At 44.4% G+C, this 20,093-nt stretch overlaps 2 protein-coding genes across 2 annotated transcripts in view; one reads left to right on the top strand and one right to left on the bottom strand.

The window, feature by feature from the left end:
* The window catches only part of mcrip2 (MAPK regulated corepressor interacting protein 2), a 34,596-nt gene extending 17,598 nt beyond the window's left edge, over positions 1-16,998 (top strand). The window contains exons 4-5 of the mRNA XM_084319114.1: positions 299-412; positions 16,204-16,998. Of these exons, the coding sequence (XP_084175240.1) occupies positions 299-412; positions 16,204-16,274 (185 nt within the window). The 3' untranslated portion in view covers positions 16,275-16,998. The remainder of the gene's footprint in view (positions 1-298; positions 413-16,203) is intronic.
* Positions 16,999-17,051: 53 nt separating this feature from the next.
* Positions 17,052-20,093, bottom strand: part of slx4 (SLX4 structure-specific endonuclease subunit homolog) — a 34,525-nt gene continuing 31,483 nt past the window's right edge. The window contains exons 12-13 of the mRNA XM_084319113.1: positions 17,809-18,114; positions 17,052-17,451 (exon numbers count right to left, since the gene is read on the bottom strand). Of these exons, the coding sequence (XP_084175239.1) occupies positions 17,070-17,451; positions 17,809-18,114 (688 nt within the window). The 3' untranslated portion in view covers positions 17,052-17,069. The remainder of the gene's footprint in view (positions 17,452-17,808; positions 18,115-20,093) is intronic.

Genomic DNA, 20,093 nt, shown 5'->3' with positions numbered 1-20,093 from the left:
TAACGAAATCTCGTTATTGGCAACCAACGCATGGCGGCCAACATGGCCAACAACGAGATATCTCGTTGTTGGCACCCAATGTGTTAATACATGGTCGACTTTTGTAATGCGATTGTTACGTTTTAATATATGAATACAAAAATGGTCAGGTTACAGGTTCTTTAAACTAAACCTAGAAAAGTGCATTATGATGAGCCATTGTTTTTGTCCTTTCTGTGTACACTTCAGATGCTGTTGAATTAGTTATCCGTAGGGTCTATTGATATTTGAACACCATTGCGTGTGTGTGTGTGTGCAGCATGGCAGGAGGTGGAGCAGAAGATGGAGGACGGCGATGCGAGTGGAGGGGAGGCCCCGTGTGGCCAGGGCCCCGTGCAGTACGCAGAGAAGACCCCCAGTCCTGTGAGGAAGAGTAAGCTGCTCCTTTTACCTCCACCTTGTTCTGCTCAAACATTCCAGAGAAAGACGAGGTTGTAACTAAGGGTGCTTTCTCACTCACCATTCGGGTCCGTACCGTCCTCATTCCGGGTTAGGGTGCGAACTTCCCCCCTCCCTCTCCCCCCTCTAGTTTGTGTACACACTTCAGTCTTGTCCAGTGGCGGCTCGTGGATTCTTCTCCACTAGGGGCGCTATACCAAACATTTTGCAAACATGTACAAGGCACGCATTGGCGAATATTATCACCATTGCCATCGATCAATATATGATCACAGTCAGTCAAATGCAACCACGTTTCCAATAGCCCAACACAAACACGCACAGCTCTCTCTCTCTCTCTCTTTCTCTCTCTCTCAGATGATGTCAGATCGATTCAATAATAAACACATATGTATATTTTGTCATTTTAAACAAGTTACCATTCATGGTCTGAGTGGTTATGCCTCACACGCGGCGAAATGAGAGAGAGCGAGAGAGAGCGAGCGAGAGAGAGAGAGAGAGAGAGAGAGAGATTAGCTGAGTGGCTAACAGCAGCTAAAGTTAGCTAAGAGAGAGAGAATTAACTCACTTTGTTTAATTGAAACGTGGTCCAGCCGGAGGGCTTAATAAAGTGGATGTCCACTGACTGTCCCCCAGACTGTTGTCGATGTATATCCATTCCACTCACTGTCCAGACTCCAGACTGAATCACAAGTTCACAACACACAGCCTCGAACAACGAAATGCGGCTATGGAAATTCTAGACGGAAATTCTAAACGCTTGCCTAGACCGCTTCAAATCGTGCCCGGCTTCCATCATAAACATCATATTTCAACGCACAACGCGTTACGCACTGATTGGCTGCGACGGATACAGCGATGAAACAGCGCACTCAGAGCGCTATTGCGTCTAGCCCGAGAGAAATACGGCAGGATAAATGCGGCTAAGGTAATGGAACGTTCTTTATCAGACAGAATCGTCACTTCCTGTTCAGGAAAACGATTATTAATATTTTATATTTTAACGTTATATTGTGCATTGGAAACACAAACATACTTAAAATGAGTAAATATTATTCATTTTAAACATGTTTATTTTATTTTTAGGGGTCTAAAATAAAAATAAAACATTTTCTTCTTCTCCTGCTCTCTTTACCAGGGGGGGCGGCGCCCTAGCGCCCCCCAGTGGCGGCCGCCACTGGTCTTGTCTTGGTTCGCTCCGGGTTCTGTTTACGGTTTGCGTTTTGAGCGTGTACGCTTGCCGTAGGCGATGATGTCACGCTCGAAAATGTAAACAGGAAGAGTGTTAACACAGCGGTGGAGACTGGATGCTGATGTAAAATAAACAAATAACCAATAAATATGAAGTTATATTTGAACCTCTGTTGTCAAGCCTTGTCAATATAACCCACCCCCTTTTCTCACTAATGGATGGTGTTGTAGAGTCCGCTTTTGAGTGTTTCCCAGGGCTAACGCTAAGCTAACGGCTAACGCTAGTTAGCGTAGCCTATTACTAGTCTAGTATAGCCACTGTAGCACTTATTTTTCAGCAAAGAACGTGCAATAAACAAAACGGATACATTCACTGTGTGTTCTGCCTCTCATTTGTTGATGAAACAAAACTAACATCAACACAATTGAACACCAAAATCGGAGTTTAGTCTCATCGGCGCCGATTTTGTTAGCTTACATGCTAACGTGAATGGAATATGCCAGTATAACAGTATAGCATTGTGGCTAGCAGCTAACGTTAGCTCACGTTAGTTAGCCAGCCAGCACCAAACTGATGATATCGGGAGCTATCAGTAGCTAGATAACATTATCCCATCGCTCGTGGCAATTATATTGCATGTCATTGATCTACTGGTCGACCATGGCCGACTGGTTGGGCACCACTGGTCTAATAGAAATAAATGCATTCGAACAAGAAACCAATGTATAGACATAGCAATGGCAAACAAAATGTCCAGGCCTAATGTGAGCCAGGGAAGTGCTGTGCTTTGTAACGTGGCTTCATGTTTTCATCCACTGAGCTCAGCTGTGAGGCTCCACATGCTTGTTTGGTTGAGGTCTGAACTCGCAAATTGCCCATAAATATCGTTTTTGTGGGTATTGTCCAGTTGTTGCTGTGTGGTTTTATCTGCCCAAAATTCAAGCAAGTAACGACGTTGTGTGTGTCAGCAAGTTGATACAAAAGCCTCCCCCGCTCCCACTGGCGCACACCCGGAACCACCTATTTCAGCGGTCCAGGTTCAGCGCCCCCCGGGGACGCTGATTCGTCCCCGGGGACGGGGGGGAGCGTTCTCACTAGGACAGATACACCCTTTTCTGATGCGAGCCGGCTCTGATTCGACCCCGAACGGTGAGTGAGAAAGCACCCTAAGGTCTGCTTTTATGGCAGATATAGATCATATTATTATTTATATAGCACCTTTCATACATGGATTGCAGCTCAAAGTGCTTCACAGCAAATGGCATCAAATGAACATAGACATAGAATTAGCATACAGTTGACAGAATAAAAGCAATGCATAAAGTGCAGACGTAAGAATAGGCATAGTGTTGCTCGAAAGCATGTCCTGTGTATATATATATATATATATATATATATATATATATATATATATATGGCAGATAAGAGTAGGAAGCAGATTCTAGATGCATGAATACCACATAAGTGGATGTTAGGGGTGTAACGGTACACAGAAGCCACGGTTCGGTACGCACCTCGTATTGGGGTCACGGTTCGGTACGAGTTCGGTACAACAGAATTTTTTTTTAATAATAATAATTATTAACACTTTGATCGCCATGGTTAAATTCATAATTTACCATCCCTAGCCAGCTCTATTTGTCTATGGAGAAGTTCCCCTTCTTTGCAGGGCTATAACTTTTTAAATTCTATTGCTAAATTGACATTATTATGGCCCATTCAATGTCCTATATCCATTGTTCAGGGTGTAGCAACGATATACTTTTTCATTCACATATTCATACTAAAATATGGTCTAAAGTATAAGTATGTTTTTATCGTTTTCTGCAGCTTTCTCCAGAACGTGATTTATAGCTCCAAATGCATTATATTGATGATGAAATACAGTTTGATAGCAATCGGCGCGAGATAAAAAAATTCAACTGGACGTGGTTCTAGAAGTTACTACGTATCATCTGATGTTGACCGGATGGGCGAGGGGGCGTTTATAATTCCGTGGGCAACGTTATACCATCTAGTGTGGGTCATATGATCATCAGATCAGTTAGTATAGAAGACGTTAGAAAATAACGTTGAAACTCACCGTATCTTCCTCGCGCCATTGGACGATCAGCGTGGAGTAGACAGTTTTCGATTATGGGATGTTGATCCTGATGAACCATTTCCAGGTTGTATAATACTATATACGTCCAAATAACGTTGTTTATTGAGTTAGGGCGAGCGATTGATTATCCAGTGTGTTGAGATAGAGTCCTGCTAATGATCGCGAGTGCCCGGACGATTTATGGATGAGCACTTCCTGTTTGACGAGTCACTTCCTGTTGGCGATCTGCCGATCGGCCACCAGATGGCGCTCTTGAACCGCTAGAGAGTTGAGTGGAGATCAGCAGTATATCTCAGGACCCCGGAGGAGAAATATGATTTCGATCACAGATTTTTGAAATATTGACATCAAAGACGAGTTACGGCGTCTTCGGCAGAATGAGCATGGCTAGGAATGACGTCTAAACACGTCATCGGCGATTAAAGTGTTAATATACTTTCTTTTTATTTTAAATTTATATATTATATTTATAATAATTATTATTATTATTAAATAGAATAATTTTCTATAGGCTTGCCGTGGTAGTCAGTGATACTGGTGTCATTCTGTGTTCAGGCATCCACTTGCCTACTGCCCCTTTAACAACTTATCCTTGTGAAGTTTCAGTTTCACTTCTAGAGAGAATTTAACTTCACGACAAGACTGAATACTAGAGAACAGATGACATGTTACAACAATGGCAGAGGATTATTTGGATTTAAACATAGTAGCAGTTCAACTGGAGAGGAGCTCAGATGATCTGTCTGGAAAAGTATGTTTCTTTTTTTTTAATCCTCTTTCTCCGATTTGTCTCCGTTTTTCTTCCCGTCGTTGTGCCAATTATCCCCCCTCCCCCTCCCCTGCCTGGTTGTTGTGCACATGTTCTCCTACTGGTCGGTACAAGGGAACCCTGAAGTCATCCGCACGCTTCCTCCGACACGTGCGGCGACAGCCAGTCACTCTTTTTTCACCTGGCAGCGAGGACTCTCATTGGTGAAGCGTAACGCGTGGGAGGCAGTGTTAATTTTGTTGACTAAATTGATGACGAAAGATGTTCGTCAACGAAGGTTTTTTTCATGACGACAACGAGACGTGACGTCACGTTATTGAAGACCACGTGACGCCAACGCGACTAAATAGTTAATTACATATCGTTGACCACAACTGAGTACACAAAAATGTAGTTTACAAAAACCATGACGAATTCTCTCTTAATTTATGTTGACTAAAACAAGATGAGACAAAATAATTATAACTTTTAGAATAAGTCACGTTATTATTTCAGCATTTCCCATTTCCGTTTCCGGGTTAAGCTCAGCAGCGTTTATGGCTAAAAGCCAAGCTACATAACATACGTGAGGCTAAAAACCGTGTCCCAGGTCTCTCGTGACTACAGCTTATACCAATAACCATGAACGGAATCTGCTACTCTCTCAACACTCCTGCGGCAGCCGAACAGTTCTACCAAAATAACATAGCATTTAAGACGACGGAGGCTGAGAGGATGGCTAGGCTGCCAGAAGAGCTAATATCCTGGGAGTCGGGACCTATATCCCAGACACAGACTTGCTCTCTTTCATCTGTGTACACCCACTACTATCAACATTACACATGGATACAACAAGGACAAGACCACGTTCACTTAAAAAGGTAATGTTAGTATGAAAAGAAAAGAAACAGATGAGTACTAACACTGAGATTGACCCTGCTATAAATTATGAATCCCTTTAGCGCTTGAAGTGCACTAAAACGTCGTAATGACTTTTTATTTTTCATATAATGTTGGGTACATGCTCAGTAGAGTTAGAACGCTCCCAGTCTTAGGGGCTGTGATATTTTGTTACCACACTTTATGCACATAGAAGTGCGGTGGCAGGTTTGCTAAGCTAATGTTATTAGCCGAATGCTCTGATGGGGGCCGCCATTTTAAAGGACGTCAGCGATCTACGGTACGACTCGAGGGACAAAAGGGAATATGTGTGTGAAATTTGTACAGTAGGTCCCAGTAAGAATTGCAATCAGTGTGTACTGTGTATTTACACTATCCTAATGTTGCTTTGTTGGTTAAAAAAAATAAGCAATTTAAATCAGAATATGTTTCATTCCATGTCTGACTATTTCTGAATCTTGACCATTTCAAGGAATGTTTGGTTACTATTGTATTGGGCTTCTAGCCTTCTACTGAACTTATTGTGAATCAGCTGATAGGGTTTGGGCTAGACTATACTTAATAAATAGAATTGCATTTACAATATAAAAATATAAAATGCCTTTTTTTCATTAGCGAAAACTAGACAAAAATCATCAGTTTTCTGCGACTAAATCTAGACAAAAACAAAAAAGACAAAATCGAGACTAACACTGACTAAGACTAAAATGCTCAGACATTTAGTTGACTACCGTAAAACTGACTAAACGAAAAATAAATGCAGATGACTAAATATGATAAACGAAAAAGGAGCACTTGACACATGACTAAGACTAAAACTAAAATGAAAATGGCTGCCAAAATTAACACTGGTGGGAGGTCACGCTGCCTTCATCAAGTCCTGCCTCCGCTGAGCAAGCGCCCAGACCTGACCTGTAGGCGTCGCTGTCCACAACGCCAGATTCCCACCCATGACTTCCCTCCCCCTAACTCAGCCAAACGAGTTAGTATGACGATCAGCCCAAGCCAAGGCAATGCTGACTCCGGGAGTCGAGACCGCAGCCTCTTACATTGGTGACGAGCGCAATCTCCGCTACGCCACCTGACCGCCCTCTTTTTTTAATTTGATTGTGCCTGTGAGTCCGGCGGGGGAGAATGTTGATGCGTTTGTTGGCGCGTGTGTGTGTCTTTCCATTTGTTTCATTTGGTTAACGTTATTGGGCGAACAAGAAAACGAAAGAAAACTGTAATGACCCTGCAGCTGTTCCAATGTAAATGTGCCTTTCTCCGTGCACTTTCGCCCGCTCTGAACTGAAGTCGGACTCTGTGTGCCTGGACCTCGCGAGTGCCTGCATGTGCGACTGGTGTTTGCACTGTGGGGCGTATTCTTCGTATAGCTGCGCGTACCGCACCGTGACGGCCGTACCGTAAATTCACGGGACGAATACACGTACCGTTACACCCCTAGTGGATGTAATGTGATTTTATATATGTATATAAAATGAATCACAATACATCCACTTATGTGCTATTCATGCATCTAGAATCCACTTCCCATCTTAAAAAGGAAAAGAGCTGTACAATGCATCTCTCAAGTCAAGTCAAGAGTTTTATTTGTCACGGCATACAGTGAAATGCGGGTGGTCATGCCCGCAGCGATTGTGCAATAATACAAGTAATAAGAATAAGACATCACACACATAATAAACCTCTCCATAAAACAGGGACACGTCCCCAAGGACTTCAAAATTGCGAGAGTGACCCCTCTGCACAAAAAGGGCAGCAAATTAGACCCAGGCAACTACCGCCCTGTTTCTATTCTTACCTCCATCTCGAAAGTCATGGAGAAAATAGTCTACGAACAGGTCGAAAAGTACCTGGCGGAAAAAAAATCAAATCTACGAATTCCAATCTGGCTTCAGAACTAGGGCTGGGCGATAAAACGATAACGATAATCAGTGATAAATTATTTCCTCGAAATAAACATGAAACATGGTCGCAAAGTTTCGATATATCGATTTTCCAAGCTTGGACCAAACAACCAATCAGTGAAGGAGATGGCGACAGTGAAGGAGACCCGCGGTGCACCTCTGGGAGTCTGGGTAGGAAACAAGGCTGGCTAGGATCATTAGCTTGCACGCCGCTATTTTATAGTTTACGTGCGGAGTGGGTGTGTGACGTGAATTCTGAGGATAACGGTTAGAGTAGTGTGGGATATGCGGTGGACGTCGTTGCAATGTATTGGGGCGGAACGGAGTATTTTAGGGTGATTTTAGTACATTGTCGTGGGATACACCGCTTGCTCTGGCTAACTGTGTTCCATTCTTATAATGCATATGATCCAGTGGCGGTAGGTTGCCCCCTGGTGGAATATAATAATCTATGCACTGGGCCGTGTTTACTGCGGAGAAGAATGTGCGCGGACTGATGACGACATCAACTCGAGACATTCAGTTGTTTTGGTGGTTTGAAATCACGCGGCATAATCACAAGAAAACATTCATTCAGACTGTGTTGGATATAACAAAATGGATTTATATGGATTATGGACTTGGACACATTCATGGAGAATTCAAGCGGGGACCACAACGCTTCTCAAAGGGTTGGCTCGACAGCGACGGCTCTCCAACTCGTCTCGTAATGACGTCTTCGACTCTGTTGTGGAGGGGGGGGGCAACCGCGGGGGGGCGGGGACGCTCTCTCGTTGTCGGAACACAGTGTGAGAAGAGCATTTATACAGGTGAACACCAGGAAGGCTGCTGGCCCAGATGGCATAACAGGACGCATACTCAAGTCCTGTGCCAACCAGCAGTGATGGGCAGTAGCTTGCTACAAGTAGCGACGCTACATAGCTTAACTACAATTCTCAGTAGCGTGCTGGTAGCTCGCTACTTTTTAACCAGGGTAGCAGTCTCTGTAGCGGAGCTCTTTATAGAACGAAGTAGTAACGTAGCGACGAGAAACGTTACACGCTACTTTCGAGAGAAACAGTCATTCATTCATTCATTCATTCACTAGAATATCTGCGAGGAGAAAAAAAATTCCCCGTAAAAAACCCACTATGATTGGTTGCTTGGTTTGTTTAGATATGAGTGACGACTTCACGATTGGGTATGGTAGGCCAAAACGTTATGGGTAGGCCAATCAGAGGCAGGATAGGGCGGGACTCCAGCCGCAAAGCAGGAAGTGAAAATCAAAACAGACGTATTCAATGAATGCAATTTAACGGATTACATGAACAAGAACCAGTCTGAGCGAAATGGCAGAGGGGTTCGATGTCATTGATGAAGATGATGATGTCAATAACAACAATGACTCTCCATGGCCCTATCTGGGACACATTTATGAGTTTGACTGAAAAAACGGCTAAAACTATGCTGCTCTCAACTTGAAGACACATTCAGGTGAGCTGATGAAAATCAACTGTTCCCAAACAGCACACAAGTCAGTACACTTTGTCAACAGCTTTAACTAAGATAGCTGCTATCATGATGTTTCACTGTAGGCAGAAAATGAACAATATTATTGGGGTGGAGAAAAGAAAAAAAGAGGGAAAAGCAGTGGTTCTCAACCTGTGGGACAGGACCCCCAGGGGCGGTCCCCACATGATTTTGGGGCCATGGAATGTTTTGTGAGTTACATATTTAAATACATTTGGTCATTTAGCTGACACTTTCATTCAAAGCAACTTACAAATTGTGTACAACAAGTCAGTAGGAGTGGTACATATCTAGCAGCCAAGGATAAGTAGTATTGTTTGTCAGTGTCAAGCTTGAGTGTTATACTCTGAGTACATACTGTAGTAGTATAGACATATTAGCATAGTTGGTACTGGTAGTAGTATATACATGGTAGCATAATACTAGTAAAATGAAGTAAAACAATTCAGATATTGAAGAAGTGTGTAATACAAGTTCATGTTAAAAGGATGACACAAAAAGCCAGACCGAGGGCTTGTTTCAGTTTTATAATAAACAATCAAACTGAGAATTTTTTTTCCTGCCTATTTGTTTGGTGGAAACTTGGTCACGAAGTAAAAAAAAAAATAAAAAAGTAGTGCCGATGTAGCTAGCTATTTTTGCCATATTCTTGTAGTGTAGCTTGCTACATTTATCTGGGGATAGCTTCCATTGTAGTTGAGCTATATTTAATCGAGAGTAACTTGTAGTGTAGCTTGCTACATTTTCCAAGTAGCTTGCCCATCACTGCCAACCAGCTGGCCCCAGTGTTCACCGCCATATTTAATCAATCCCTGGCGGAGTCAGTGGTCCCTGCCTGCTTCAAGATGTCTACCATCATCCCTGTACCGAAGAAACCCTCCCCAACATGTCCAAATGACTACAGACCGGTGGCACTCACCTCTGTGGTCATGAAATGTTTCGAGAGGCTGGTCAAGGACCACATTTGTGCCTCCCTCCCCAGTGATATGGACCCTATGCAATTTGCATACAGGACAAACGGGTCCACCGACGACGCGGTCTCCCAGGTACTGCACAGCACCCTCTCGCACCTTGACCGTCAGAAGGGGGGCTATGTGAGACTGTTGTTCATTGACTACAGCTCAGCGTTCAACACCATAGTCCCCACCAGACTGGTGGACAAGCTGATCGAGCTAGGTCTGAGCTCCGCCCTGAGCGCCTGGGTACTGGACTTTCTGAGCGAAAGACTCCAGGCGGTCAGGGTGGGGGGTCAGACCTCCAACACCATCACCCTGAGCATCGGGTCCCCCCAGGGCTGTGTTCTGAGCCCCCTGCTGTACTCACTCTACACACACGACTGTGTGGCCAAGTTCAGCTCCAACTCCATAGTGAAGTTCGCAGACGACACGGTGGTGGTGGGGCTGATCTCTGACAACGACGAGAAGGCCTACCGGGAGGAGGTTGAGGTACTGGAACGCTGGTGCCAGGACAACAGCCTGCTCCTGAACATTGGTAAAACCAAGGAGCTGATCGTGGATTATAGGAGAGGACAGCAGGAGACGCACACACCACTGATGATTAACGGGGCCACCGTGGACAGGGTGAGCAGCTTTAAGTACCTGGGGGTCCACATCTCAGAGGACCTGACATGGTCAACACACATAGACACAGTAGTAAAGAAGGCGAAACAGCGCCTCTACCACCTGAGACAGTTAAGTAAGTTCAGAGTATCGGGGAAGATACTCCAGTCCTTCTACTCAGGAGCTGTAGAGAGCATCCTGACCGGAAACATCACTGCCTGGTATGGAAACAGCACGGCACAGGACAAGAAGGCCCTACAGAGAGTGGTGCGCTCAGCCGAGCGTACCACGGGTATTGCACTACCCCCCCTGCAGGTTCTATACAACAAGAGGTGCAAATCCAGAGCCTGCAGGATAATGAAAGACCCTCACCACCCCAATAACAGCCTGTTTCAGCTGCTGAGGTCAGGCAGACGCCTGCGAACCCCAGCTACTAGGACAGAGCGGCTTAGGCTCAGCTTCTTCCCCCAGGCCATCAGAGCCATGAACAATGAACATTGAGTGCTCAGAACATTGAACTATCCACACACAAGCACACATGAACACACACACGACACGCACGCTGTGCACGCTCACACACTAGCAGCCACTTAACACTTTAACATGAGCGGGCACACACTCATGTCGCACACACGCACACTTATGGCCAAAGGAAAGGACACTTTAAATTAGAATAACAGGAACAGTGTATTGCACTACCAAAGCTAACTAGCATGTCCCATATGCTCTGTAAATAACTATGTACAGATACCGAGATGTCACTCCATGTTACCCGTTACCTGTTTACTGCACAATGTTGTTTTTTCATTTTTGATTCTATTATATGTTGTACCACTGTATTGCACATCGTTGCGGGCAAGACCACCCGCATTTCATTGTATACCTGTATGCCGTGACAATTAAAACTCTTGACTTGACTTGACTTGACTTGTTCTATCGCAGCAAAACAAGTGAGTCTATTAATAGCCCGTCGGCGCCGGCCATAAGAAGTTAATTAAACTTGACAGAAATGTATATCGACGATAATTATCAATATCGAGTTATATGAAAATTATTTTATTATTTTATCACGATAACGTGTTTGGCCATATCGCCCAGCCCTATTCAGAACGTCCCACTCCACTGACACATGCCTTCTCTATTTGAACGACCACATCAAACAAGAGGTGGACGCGGGCAAATACTGCGGCATGGTCATGCTGGACCTACAAAAGGCCTTCGACACTGTCGATCACTCCAGTCTGATTGACAAGCTAAAAGCAATTGGTTTTGATAGTTTATCAGTGAGCTGGATGCAATCCTACCTGGAGGGGAGAGAACAGATGGTGGAGGTAAACGGTACTCTACCCCCCCCCCCCCTCAGTGAGCTGTGGTGTTCCACAAGGAAGCATACTAGGACCGCTACTGTTCCTAATTTATGCAAATGACATGTCGTCAGCCTGTGACTGCAACTTGTTCCTGTTTGCGGACGACTCAGCCCTGCTGGTCTCTGACAAGAACAAGTTGCAGGTTGAAAAAACCCTCCGCTCGGAACTAGGCAAAATCTGCATATGGCTCGCTGATAAACTATCATTACACATGGGCAAAACAGAGTCCATTCTCTTCGGTTAAAATAACAAACTCAGCAAGACCGACGGCTTCTCAGTTACAGTGGGTGACAATATTGTCACAAGGAAAGATGAAATTACCAACCTGGCAGGGGAGGAAATTAGGCCACTTTACTCGCCAAATGCGAGTATTTTTTATGTTTTGCGAGTGATTCACGAAGACCACTCGCCAGTCTGGCGACTAGTAATAATAACAAAACAAAATAAAGTTATTCTGCAATCTGCTGATTCGCTCACTGGCACAAGCCTAACTCTGACTCCCCCCTTATGATTCCTCCCATTTGTGCCTCATAATAATCCATAACCAATGAACATCATCATTGTACAGATGCGCTCTAAGCTCCTCCAATGAACACTCGTTTTCTAGAAGATGTCGCACATCTAGGGGAAGTGGATAGACCACTGCGTGCAGACCTAGACTCCTGTCACTGGCTTGACAACGTAGAGACAAACTTAAGACAAAAACACATCGTGGATGAAAATAATTGCATGTAGAGTCGTAGCTTTCGGATATCAGTGCGGTCTGTCTGACATGGGGGCGAACAGCACACGACACGTCTCGTTCGAGTCGGATGAGAATGACAAGTGGCTGTGAGGCTAACCCAGCATTAGCCGGCTAGCTACCTAGCATGTAACAAGCTACCATAACGCGCATTGAACATAGTGGACGACTATACTGAGCGGCTTTGCTTAAATGCAGCCGAGTGACATTTATTATTACCGGGTTTCCCCCCATATCACCACTCGCCCATATGCCCTTCACAACGGGGATGTTGTCATACTTGTCATTCAGAATACACCTGCTGAACCCCTAGCGTTGACATGAGATTAGATTCCAATGTATTGTCGTTATACAGCACAAGTACAGTACAACCAGAATACGTTTGGCATCCAACCAGAGTGCAAATGTAACGAGTCAAATTCAAGTTTTTTTTATTTAGCTATTACATTACAGTGAAATTCTTGGTTCTTTCACTGCCCAGCCCAGTCCAGCCCAACCTAGACCAGCCCAACTTTCCCTGCCCAACCCAGTCCAGCCCAGCATCTTTCACTGCCCAGTTCAGCCCAACCCAGTCCAGCATCTTTCACTGCCCAGTTCAGCCCAACCCAGTCCAGAATAGTTCCCTCTTTCATGTTAATATGTGATATCCTAATATTTTGAAGAGTAGACACACTTATTAATGTTTTATGCTAATAAATATTTTAAAGAGTAGAGACACGGTGTGATTATTACTATGATTGAAAATCAATTTAGACGAAGACATACAAAGAAGTAATTATCACAATTAGCGATTTATTTTTGGCTGGTAAAGAAAATCATCTACTTGCCAGTTGGCTGGTAAGCCAAAAAGTTAGTTTCCTCCCCTGCTACCTGGGTTCCATCCTAGAGGCAAATCTTTCCTGTGACAAAATGGCATCCAATGTAATAAAAAAAAAATCAACCAACGAACTAGATTCTTGTACCGGATCTCCTCTCTGGTAAACAAGAATACCCTGAAGACTCTCGCAGGAGCACTCATTCAAGGGTACTACGACTATGCTTGCACCTCATGGTACCAAAGCACTTCAAAGGCGCTAAAAACAAGATTACAAACATCACAAAACAAACTGGTCAGACTACTACTTGACCTTACCCCTAGAACCCACCTCACCCCTGCCCACTTTGACAACCTAGGATGGCTTAGAGTAGACGACAGAGTACAGCAACTTGCAATGGGCCTGGTCTACAAGATACACTACACCACTAAGGTACCCATGTACATGTCAAAATACTTCCCAAAGGTCAGTGAATATTTTATTCACATCACATATTTATGCCACATCAATGTGGAATGCCCTACCCACAGCTGTAAAGGAATGTGAATCACTACCCACTTTCAAAACCACTATCAAAGAGCACCTACGGGAGACTGCAATTCGAAACTGGCCCCTAAATGTCTAAACCCAACCCCCTCCAATGTACAGCCCCCCGCCTACCCAACCCCCCCACCCCACCTACCCAACCTCCTCCAATGTAGTTTCTTTCCCCTCAAATGTATATACTCTCTTTTCAGACTCCTTTTGTACACATAAACAGTACTGTATATTTGTAGATCTGGTGTCATAAATGTCTAGATGCAACAGTACTGTCTACCTGTATGTCATGTATGTCATATATGTTATGATGAATTGAAAATGGGGGACCCTGATGTAAACAAGACAGAAGTCTTTCTTTGGTCTGCATCCCCTTAACAATTGTGTGAGCTGTACTGTATTGTACCCATTCTGCAATCTGTTAATAAAAATGTCAATCAATCAACCGGACGCATGGGCCACCTCATTTCACTCACTGCGCATCCTTTGAGAGCGATGTGCACCGGCTTTGCGTCGGAAAAACCCTTTGTGGATTCCGCCCCAAGTGTTTCTTGGCTCAGCCTTATCTACAGCCAGACGAGGGTGGTTATAATAGTTAGTTAACTGTAATATTTAACTGCAGGAACAACCCTAACCCCTGTATACTGACTACCTGTACCCCCCCCCCTCCCCCCATGCTGCTATGATGCCTGAATTTCCCCAAGAGGATCAATAAAGGAATATCTATCTTATCACCCTGCTGCGGCTGGTGATTCTTAAGACCTGCCTGCTCCTGTTTCCATTCTCCAAGCCTCTATATACATGTGATTTACTACAGCAGTGATACTACAGTTGCACTTAAAGCAAATTACTTACTGCATCTATCTAGTATTTCCATTAGCCGTTTACCGATTTTTTCTCAGCAAAAAAGCATGACATATCAGATTTGATTATTTTAAGCATAAGGTGATTCATTTGTGCGAAACACAATTTTTGTAATCAGTATTTTCTGTTGAAAACCTCTCAATGACCTGCTATCAGGTCTCGTTGGGCCAATCAAGGCTTGATTGATTGAAAACTTTATTAACAGATTGCAGAATGGGTACAGTACAGCTCACCAGGGACTATACATTGGAGGTAGGTGGGTGGGTTGGGTAGGAGGGGTGGGGGACACTACAACTGTACAAGCAAAACTGTACATTGGAATATTGATGGTCATTTACTGTACATTGGAGGGGGTTGGGTTGCACCACCAGCGGCCACTTGTTTATTTTCTTTGTAGACAAAACCCGACCTGTGCTTTACTTACTTACTTACGCCTGCTACCCCTTCTGGGGCATAGGCCGTCAACAAGTGATCTCCCAGCATCTCTGTCTTGAGCTGTTCTCTCCAGTTGGTTCCGGATTTTCTCAATACTGTGCTGTCAGAACAGTATCATTGTTTGTAGGTGAAGTATTTACCAGGGCGGCTAGGTGGTGTAGTGGACAAGGCACTCGCCACCAGTGTGGAGACGCTAGGATTCGCGTGTTCGAATCCAGCTCTCCACATTGTTTTCAGTTTAGCTGGTCGTCCGCAGTAATACACATTGGCCGTATTACGGGGAGGGAAAACTGAAGGGTGGGGATCGAACGTTGTGAACAAGCGACTCCTACAAGTCGGTTGGTGCGCCTGCGCAGTAGAATCAGGAAGTGTCGGGGGCAGCGTGAGCCTCCCACGCGTTACTCCTCGACACTGAGAGATCGAGCTGCGCAGGTGAAAAGATGCGACTGCTGTTACCTCAAGTACCGGAGGGGACTTGTGCTATGTATGACTTAGTCCACATTGCAGCCGGCTTGTGGGAGGCAAGAAACAGCGTTCGTGACAGGGGAGGGTTGAATTGGATGATACGAAATTGGGATGGGAGAAAAATATAGAAAATGGGAGAAAAAGTGGATCAAAAAAAAAAAAGTGAAGTATTTACCTAGCTTGTTTAACCAGGAAATGTCCAAGAGAAAGTTGTGTATTATAGGTGAAAGCTAGTAATCCATGCTCAGAAACCCAGCAAATTTTAATCATCTAACATTGTGCCATCAAGGCGGTGTTATGTTTGTACACGATGCATTTACAATGGTCACTTTGGCCAAACAAGATGAGGCTTTCATTTAAGTTCAATCTTTACCAATTTTTCTAAATGAAAAAAAAAAACGAGGGATGTTTACAAGGACATTTTTTATACAGAAAAATATATTGATATCATAAATCTAAGCTCCAAATATTGATAAATCTGTACCAAAACTCTCATGTCGGTCTAGTTAAGTTCCATCCCTGTCTGTCAGTGGTCAAACTTCTCGTTCTCATCTTTCATTTCGTATGCACTTGGTCTCTTAAGTCCTTTTCTGTTTATGTTCTTTCTTTCTTTTTCAGATTTCGTGGCCATCGATCTGGAGGAGTGGTGGGCCCAGCGTTTCCTAGCCAACATCGGAAACCTGTCATGAGGCGTTGAGGTTTTACGCTGGGGCTCAGGAGGAAGGCTTGGATGGAGGAGGAGGAGGAAGAGGCCTGGATAGGCCCTCTGGGCCAGTGATGATGATGATGAGCAGTGGAAGTGAAACGCCGATGGTAGGAGGACGTGGTGGAGACGAGCTGCCGTGCGACTGGGTCGTTGGACTCAGAGCCACCGTGACTGTCGTTCCACGCTGCTGTAGTGAACCCTGGCCTGATGTAACTCTACAGTGTTCCAGTTCCACTTCTAAAAAGGACCCCTTCATACCGGAAAGGCCCATCGGAGAGATGATCTGGGGTTTTCAAAACCCCCTCCCCCCTGCTTCAAGTTTGTTTATTGACTGGTCTTTGGATGAAAAGAAAGTTTTTCAAGATTTGTGTGAGTGCTCTAATTATTTATATGCATCTATTGTTGTTACTTTGTACCGTTTTTGGCTATTGGTTCAATAAAGCCGGGATGTGTATGAAACTAAAGTAGAGACACGACGAGAAACGTAGGCTCTGATCATCAGACGTGATGCTGGGATAATTTGACGGTTTATTTTCACAAGAAATACACAATAAATAGATTTGTAGAATTCACACTTGCTGTACACATTACAGGTACAATAACCTTTCAACAAAGTAATAAAACTGGGTTTCAACTGTTACTAGAGGAAGAAAAACAAACATTGCATTTAGTTAGAACAGCTCTAGTCTTTTCCACCCAACTCTTCTACCTGCAAACTTAATATCTTTTCCAAAAGATAAGTAAAATTCACAGCAACATTCCATTTCAACATTCCATTTCAGTCCTTTGAGGTAGCACCTCCTCTTCTCCTCCCTCTAACGCCGCCACCTCGTCCCGGTGCTTTTGCCCCCTTGCCTCGGCGCCGGGGATTGGCCGAGCCGCTGGGCTTAGCCGTAGTGAAAGTGATGCACTGGGAGTCCAGGTAGTCGAGCAGCTTGGCGACGCCCAGGCGGATGCCGGCGGCCTTGAGTCTGGCCTGGAGCTGGGACAGCACGAGGGGCTGGTACCGGAGGACCCGACCGTAGAGCTCCGGGTCGGCCAGGATGAAGGATCGCACCGCCTGCAGACGCTCCTCGTGACGAGAGACCGCCTGGGAGGCCGTCACGCCCCCGTCGCTATCAGAGCCGCCGTCGGAGGAGATGCACAGCTCTGGGTTGGACCTGCAGCAAAAGAGTTAAATGTAATGTAGTGCAACAAAGGAAATGCAGCAAAAGAGTTAAATGTAATGTAGTGTAACAAAGGAAATGCAGCAAAAGAGTTAAATGTAATGTAGTGCAACAAAGGAAATGCTCTGGGTTGGACCTGCAGCAAGAGTTAAATGTAATGAAATGCAGCAAAAGAGTTAAATGTAATGTAGTGTAACAAAGGAAATGCAGCAAAAGAGTTAAATGTAATGTAGTGCAACAAAGGAAATGCTCTGGGTTGGACCTGCAGCAAGAGTTAAATGTAATGAAATGCAGCAAAAGAGTTGAATGTAGGTAGTGCAACAAAGGAAATAGCCACTGAACACAACTCACCTTTCAGATTCTTCACTGGCAGCAGCTGAAGAAGTATTGGACCCTTGCGAGGCAGATAGAGGCTCTGCGTCTTCCTCGTTGCCTTTCACAGGAGAGGGGGTAGAGGGTATTCTGGGTTGTTTGAATTCCACCGCGTGGGCACAGGAGACGGGCCTGCTGCTGGTGGGCAGGGGGTCCACCTGAGCCATGCGACCCAGAGCGGGTGCCTCATCCTCAGACTCGGAACTGCTCAGCTGGTGGGTGTAATGATGGATCTCCTTCAGCTTGAGGATCATCTGGCGTTTGGGTAAAGGACGCACGCCGAACCTAGATAGAGGAAATATATCGCTGGCATTAACACTTTCCGTGCCAGCCTCCGTGTCCTATTTACCCCATTGAATGCCACCGCTCTATTCAATGACAGAGCTCTCATTTGCGAACGCATAAACTATATCTTAAATTATGGCTGTGTCTAATACGACCATCGCTTATCAATGACTTGTTTGCAGTCAACATTGTCGAAACAGGTATTTTTCTTTTTAATCTGTTCATTTCCGTTTTATACCATTTTGAAAAACGCTTGTTTTTTTTACTTTAAAAACAAACAAAGATTCTGCAGGAATCACGCTTTACTGTAATACACAAAACACGTAATTTTTTGGCCTATTTATGAATCGTTTTCAAATAAACGCTAGATTATCGATCGTATGTGTACTTATGCACGCTATAGAAGCGGGCTGAAAAATACATTATCTTATTTCCTGATCAGCTACACACACTCACAGCCACATACACACAGGGGACACGTTGATATATAGGTGAAAACAGCTCTGATTATCCCAATACTGGTCAAATAGATTCCTTACCTCAGATCAGATGTTCTCCAAAAAGATTATTCCAATTACTGATCGCCATTCCAAATATCGATCGTGTTTATTGATAAAATGCTGGGTGGTCAAAAGACATATTCCACGCTGTTCTGATGGTGGGCAATGACTTGGATCGTCTCCGGTTACTTGCCTGACAAGTAAAATGTGGAATCCTTTTTTCCCCCCATGTGTTTCATTCAATCCAATCCAATGGGGTGCAGTACCATCCGGAGAGACGATAGGGGCCGGTATTTTCCCTGTTCGAGCTCAGACAGATCCCCACTGGTAAAGTGAGGCCATATTGATGAAATATGAATGAAAATCACTAATAAAAAAACGGCATATCTCGTTTCTGGCACTCAGCGGTTGGCATGAAATAACGAATTATGCCGTGGCTGGCACTCAAAGTGTTAAGACAGATGGAGACTGGGCGAAAATCACTCTTGTTGTGAAGTTGTGCTTCTAGGCCACGCCCCCTTTTGCCAATTGGCCTGAACATTTAATCAGCTGTTCTTTAGGTCATGACCAACCTTTCCACAAAATCTTGTGCAAGTCAATCAATTTGAAAGTCATGCGCCTTTTCACCATAGGCCACTCCAATTACCACACCCCCTTCTAGCCAATTAATAATAATAATTAATTACATTAATATAGCGCTTTTCTAGACACTCAAAGCGCTCCCCACAATGTAGGGTGGAAATTGCCTTGTTCACCACCACTGGTAGCACCCAACCTTGGCAGGCTCAATGGCTGCCATACACTGGTACATGGCACACATCACACTACACAATGGCTGAATGGCTCAGGAGACAGGGATTGCCATCAGCCAATTAACACATTGGGTGCCACGCAGTATGCCCATCTTTACCACTCTCTACCAGTGCTGTAACCATATGGAGTGGCTCACCTTCTTTGCAGGGCTATAACTTTAAAAATATTATAGCTATATCGACATTACTATGGCCCATTCAACATCGGGTATCTATTGTTCCGGATGTGGGAACGTTATATTTTTCCATTCATACATTGTCGTGTTAGTACCGTCGAGAATATAAGTGTTTTTAGACTATAGCAGTAATTCCTAGAACGCGCGCTATAGGTCCCGGCGCGTATTATACATTATCGATTGGCGTTTCGTCCCTATACACGCTATATTAAAAATGTCAAATGCATATGATCGCTATACATTATGCTCCATCATGCATGAAGGAAAGGGGGGGGGGGGTCGTTTATGATTCCTTGATTGTCAGTAACGGCTTTCTTTAGTAAGACACCATACGTTGATCAGATGGATTGCAATGAAATAAATGGACAATCGAGCTGGAAATAACGTTAGATTCCTCTGGCCGATGCGTCTGGAGAATTTTTTTCCCAATTGTTTGATGTTGATCTGCTAGATCCATTTTCCGTTTGTATGACGCAATAAACGCCGAAAGC

This window comes from Notolepis coatsorum (genome assembly GCF_963971535.1).
Source record: "Notolepis coatsorum genome assembly, chromosome: 7".
Taxonomy (NCBI): domain Eukaryota; kingdom Metazoa; phylum Chordata; class Actinopteri; order Aulopiformes; family Paralepididae; genus Notolepis; species Notolepis coatsorum.
This window is presented reverse-complemented; position numbering and strand designations above follow the sequence as displayed.